This window comes from Coregonus clupeaformis, chromosome 23, assembly GCF_020615455.1.
Source record: "Coregonus clupeaformis isolate EN_2021a chromosome 23, ASM2061545v1, whole genome shotgun sequence".
Lineage (NCBI taxonomy): Eukaryota > Metazoa > Chordata > Actinopteri > Salmoniformes > Salmonidae > Coregonus > Coregonus clupeaformis.
The window spans coordinates 33625393-33631392 of NC_059214.1; the positions used below are offsets into that span (position 1 = coordinate 33625393).

General features: G+C 44.9%; 1 protein-coding gene across 3 annotated transcripts in view; it reads left to right on the forward strand.

Moving 5' to 3' along the window:
* Window positions 1-6000, forward strand: part of LOC121536890 (exportin-4-like) — a 55224-nt gene that overhangs the window by 17408 nt on the left and 31816 nt on the right. For all 3 annotated transcript variants that reach the window (XM_045206684.1, XM_045206683.1, XM_041844516.2), the window contains exons 5-6: window positions 1066-1182; window positions 1333-1486. In XM_045206684.1, coding sequence (XP_045062619.1) covers window positions 1066-1182; window positions 1333-1486 — 271 coding nt within the window. The remainder of the gene's footprint in view (window positions 1-1065; window positions 1183-1332; window positions 1487-6000) is intronic.

Consider the following 6000-nt stretch of genomic DNA (forward strand, 5'->3'; position numbering starts at 1 on the left):
ACACTCATGTAAGAGATATGCTAGAAGAGCTCATCAGAATGTTTACAAACACTGGAAGATGAACAAGTCCACTCCCTCAAATCCCATAGTGATAGGAGATTTTCACTGTGCTTCTGGCTTTACAGAGTAACTGCCCCTAAAAACCATTTTCTCATTTAGAAAACAGCCTATGTGGCATCGATATGAGTCAAATATTTATTCTACTGTCAAAATTGACTTCAAAGTGTACATAGGATAATTTTGGTCATAAAGTCAGTCTCGTCCAAAACAGAGTTTTGTGAGAATTGCATCACAACGTAAAATTAAGGTTGGGTTTGTTTCAATCCTGTCCACATGCCCACAGCTGGCAGCACACATGAATTCGGAGTGCAGCTGCATGCAACCCAATCGTAATGCCCGTGGTCAATTCGGATTGACTTTGGATATCCCTATGGGGTTAGGTTGGGGACCATCAGTAAATTACATAATGTACATGGGACAATATGTTAAAATTCCAATAGCTCCAAATTTCAATGACTTAAAAACCTCAAACCAACTATAAATTGTAGAAATTGATGTACAAATATTGAAGAACTAAAAGGTGTGTAACAGGACAATAGTGTAATTTACATTTGTATTTATTGACAGTTCCTAACCAGCCCCGGAGATAGGCTATCCAAAGTCAAATCAATTTTGCCATGGTCGCACACCAGCTGGCTGAAGCTTATTGGCGAAATAATTTGGCAAACATTTCCCACCTGTGAGCACACGAGACACCCACTTCAAAAACAAGGCCAAATCAGGAAGTGCAGTTGCCCTTTTAAAGGCCCATGCTGTTTCCCACTTTTCCTTTGAGATTTCTGGTCTCACCAACCTGATATGAACTCTCCAAGTAGTAGAGCTCTCCTGTCTCCACTAGATGGCAGTCTGTGTCTTCAGGAGGCCAGGGAGGGTTCAAAGCCTGGCTCTCTTTTAGATTAGGCCTCCGTAGTAAGCCGGCTGCTATCCTCTGTCAGCTATCCTCAATGTGAAATATGACCAGACGTTGTGTGTGACCTCTCTGTGTGTGTGTGTGTGCCCCTGCAGCAGACGCTGGCCTGCTCCATCCTGACGGCCCTCATCAGTGAGTTCTCCAGCTCTACTAAGACCAGTAACATCGGCCTCAACATGGAGTTCCACGGCAGCTGCAAACGCATCTTTCAGGTCAGACCTCCTCTCTTCCTCCTGCTCCTTTTTCTCCTGTTCCTCTCTAACTGAACACTGTTCTCTCTGACTTGGCAGGAGTGTGTGTTTGTTTGTTTGCATCGCCACCTTTGTGTGTATTTTTGTCCTGATGTGTGTGTTTGTGTTCAGGAGGACGACCTTCATCAGATCTTCATGTTGACAATGGAGGTGCTACAGGAGTTCAGTCGCAGAGAAAACCTCAACGCTCAGATGTCCTCAGTGTTCCAGAGATACCTGGCCCTGGCCAATCAGGTCCTCAGCTGGAACTTCTTGCCGCCCAATCATATCCTTTCTCTAGTCCGCAGTGTTTCCCCATTGGTGGGTTAGGACCTGGGTTAACCTAGAACTAAAGTCTTGCGTAATTGGTTAGCTACTCAATTAAGTTCTGGGTCCATACGAGTTAAGAAAAGAGATGAAGAGATGCTAGAACTAGGAGCGGAACCGTCTCTTTGCAAGTTTGGGGCCGAAAGTCCCCTCCCTTTCCGAAATTCGAAAGATGCTAACACCTGTGAAATTGTGGGTTGTCCAAATAACCTGTGATGAAAAACCCAAGCACCAGAACTATTGCTGCTCGTCAGCTATCGGTGCCCTTAGTATAAAGACAGCTCTACAGTACTATTTAAAATAATATATGTTTTATTGTCACATACACCAGATAGGTGCATTGAAATGTGGTGTTTTACAGGGTCAGCCATAGTTGTACAGCACCCCTGGATCAAATTAGGGTTAAGTGCCTTGCTCAAGGACACATCAACAGATTTTTCACCATGACAGCTCAGGTATTCGAACCAGCGACCTTTTGGTTACTGTCCCAACGCTCTAACCGCTAGGCTACCTGCCGTCCTTTATGTTTACGTAGTCTGCCCACCAGAGATTAGGACCCACTGGAGGGTAGTAGTTTGGACATAAACGTTGGTCTTGTTTGTTATAGTCAAAGGAACATTCTGGGTTCTTGGGTACAGTACAAAAGGTTTGGGGTGTGGTATTTGGTCATACCATTATGTTTTCATTTGTTGCTCTCATATTTGGCTTTGTTTGTGTTTGTGTGTTCTAAGTCTTAGTGTGTGTGTGTGTCATTGGCCTGTTGAGCTCATTGGAGCGTTAATCCTACTCAGACTGGCAGCCTCTCTCTCCCGCCTCTCTCAGTATTTAAATGGATCTGAGGTGGCGTCGCTGCCAACCAGGGTTATGTATCACTTTCAAAGCGGCCCTGTTTGTCTGTGCCCATACCAAATAGCAGCCCAATAACCAGGCCTCTTTAAGGGGGGACAGGCAAGGGGGTCGAGGGCCGCCAGCCTCTTTAAACCCCACTGCTTGTTGAGTGTCTGTCTGGAATGCCAGACACCCTCCTGTGTGTGTGTTTCAAGTGGCAGTTAGTCAGTGTGCGTGCTGTCTGGATGATTGTTGGAACAGAGAATAGATTTATGAACTCCTGGGAAGGTAAAGCGGTGTGGCTTTCTGTCCACATGTATCAGATATGTCTCTTTGTTTGAATGTGAGTGCGCGTGTGTGTCCGTGTGTCCGTGAGCGGGTGTGTCAAGGGGCTGCTCCTTAATTGTACGCTTGACAGCCATAGCCTGTTTGCCCCCCTCCTCTCCTCCTCAAAAACTATTTTTAAAACACCACAGTGGCTCGATCCTTCACAAACCAACCCGTGGCATGTGTGGCATCTGTCTGCGCCACACTCCCCCTCCAGGCCACGGCGTGTGTCAGCTCTGAGCCACGCTCCCTGTGCGTTAGTACGACAGCGCGTCTCCACACTGACATTAACCTTAGGTTGAGGTGGGGTCTTGCTCAGGCTTCAGACCTGCCCCTCGCCTTGACCCACTGGGGACCTTGACTCAAACACACACACACCCCAAAACGGTGAGTTAGGCTGTCTTGGGGCAGCTGTCCTAACTCAGGCAGGAGAGGGGGAAGTTGGGGAGAGCAGTAGCGATAGAGAGCGGGGAGGGGGTGTAGGGCATTCCTCCAGTGTTATTTCACATGACAAGGCTGCAAGCTAGACTTAGTGGAGGATGTATCACTTAAACCCCCCCCAACTCCTTAACATAGCTTTGTGCTCTTAACACATCCACTGCCAATGTACTGTATCTAAATACAATGACCAAAAAGTCATCTGGACAGAAAATACCTAGATGAGTTCAATATAGACTTTCATTAAAAGTAAACAAACTTAAATATAGTCTTCAAATATTACTAAACACACAGTGTGTTTACACCAATAGTGTCAAGACACTTCAAAACGGTGTCATCTCACTTCATGTCTACAGACAACAGCACAGTTGTCATATGACTTGCAACACTGTTGACAGACAGCTGTACATCGAGAGGAAGTTTATGAACAACTGTTAATGTTGGATACTAAAACAATGCTATAGAAGTGCTGCTGGAAAATACTTGAGTTTGACCTGTCACCAGACCAGTATTAGTGCAGCAGGGTTTAGAGCCCAGCAGAAGGTCTCTGTCTCTACGTCTCCTCTTCCTTTGTCTCTGCAGAAGTAACAGAGTACTGTAAATGATTCTGGAGGATTAGACAGTGTGATGATAGAAAGAAAGATGCCAACAGCCATGTGTCTGAGTGACACTCCACAAGCATGTACATTCATGCTCACACAAAGCGCTTCTTCGTCAGTTTGCTGTACGATTCCCTCCTATCCGTTATTTGATCTCAGATTCAAATTGCTGTTTTGTCACACAACAGAATGCCACAGATGTCTCAAGTTTTGAGGGAGTGTGCAATTGGCATGCTGACTGCAGAAATGTCCACCTGAGCTGTTGCCAGAGAATTTAATGTTCATCTCTCTACCATAAGCCGCCTCCAACGTTGTTTTTGAGAATTTGGCAGTACGGCCAACCAGCCCTACAACTGCAGACCACGTGGAACCATGCCAGCCCAGGACCTCCACATCCGGCTTCTTCACCTGCGTGATTGTCGGGATGGGGGGGGGCCTATGCCCTCCCAGGCCCACCCTTGGCTGCACCCATGCACAGTCATGTAAAATCCATAAATTAGGGCCTAATGAATTTATTTAAGTTGACTGATTTTCTTATATGAACTGTAACTATTTGCAAAATCTTTGAAATTGTTGCATGTTGCGTTTATTTTTGTTCAGTATAGAATTATATAACAAAGTCAAAAGCATTTAGCTGTTAGCTAGGCAAGTTGCTGTATTTTTTAGGTTAAAAACAAAGCTAAGTCGTTTTGTGGTTGGAATTGCAGTATGTATTAAGTTTGAGAAATGTTATGTGAGCTAGCAACTTTTGACAGATTGGTTTCGTCTGGACAAACAAAAAAACTTGCTAGCAACCAAATGAATACCAATGTGTTCTGTAGAGAAAAAAGTGATTGAGATCCAATATTTGCATAACCTTTGATTGGATTATAGCTGTGAGGGTTATTGAATCAGGATCAAAAACCTCTGTTCTACTCAGCTTATTAATGAATGTTCATATTTGAAGATTGCAGAAAGGCCAGGCTGTTTAGCGTGACATGGAGTGGCAAGGAGTTGAATGATAGCTAAATGATGATAGCTAGACTGGTACCCAGACTAAAATCTGCTTTAGTACACTGCTCAAAAAAATTAAGGGAACACTAAAATAACACATCCTAGATCTGAATGAATGAAATAATCTTATTAAATAGTTTTTTCTTTACATAGTTGAATGTGCTGACAACAAAATCACACAAAAATTATCAATGGAAATCAAGTCACCCTCAAAATTAAAGTGGAAAACCACACTACCGGCTGATCCAACTTTGATATAATGTCCTTAAAACAAGTCAAAATGAGGCTCAGTAGTGTCCACGGCGTCTCCAGACTCTGTCACGTCTGTCACGTGCTCAGTGTGAACCTGCTTTCATCTGTGAAGAGCACAGGGCGCCAGTGGTGAATTTGCCAATCTTGGTGTTCTCTGGCAAATGCCAAACGTCCTGCACGGTGTTGGGCTGTAAGCACAACCCCCACCTTGTGGACATCGGGCCCTCATACCACCCTCATGGAGTCTGTTTCTGACCGTTGAGCAGACACATGCACATTTGTGGCCTGCTGAAGGTCATTTTGCAGGGCTCTGGCAGTGCTCCTCCTTGCACAAAGGCGGAGGTAGCAGTCCTGCTGCTGGGTTGTTGCCCTCCTATGGCCTCCTCGACATCTCCTGATGTACTGGCCTGTCTCCTGGTAGCGCCTCCATGCTCTGGACACTGCGCTGACAGACACAGCAAACCTTCTTGCCACAGCTCGCATTGATGTGCCATCCTGGATGAGCTGCACTACCTGAGCCACTTGTGTGGGTTGTAGACTCCGTCTCATGCTACCACTAGAGTGAAAGCACCGCCAGCATTCAAAAGTGACCAAAACATCAGCCAGAAAGCATAGGAACTGAGAAGTGGTCTGTGGTCACCACCTGCAAAACCAGTCCTTTATTGGGGGTGTCTTGCTAATTGCCTATAATTTCCACCTGTTGTCTATTCCATTTGCACAACAGCATGTGAAATGTATTGTCAATCAGTGTTGCTTCCTAAGTGGACAGTTTGATTTCACAGAAGTGTGATTGACTTGGAGTTACATTGTGTTGTTTAAGTGTTCCCTTTATTTTTTTTAGCAGAGTATATACCCCAAAATCTTTATTTTGTATTTGATTGATACATGCATGATTGTCAGTAAGGTAAATCTCTCACACATATGAACTCCAGTGGTTGGTCCCCGGAGTTAATACCCCGTCTCCAACACTTCCCAAGAGGCTTTTCACTCTTTTTTCTCTCCCTCTACTTCTCTCTCTCTTCAGGTTCACTCAGAG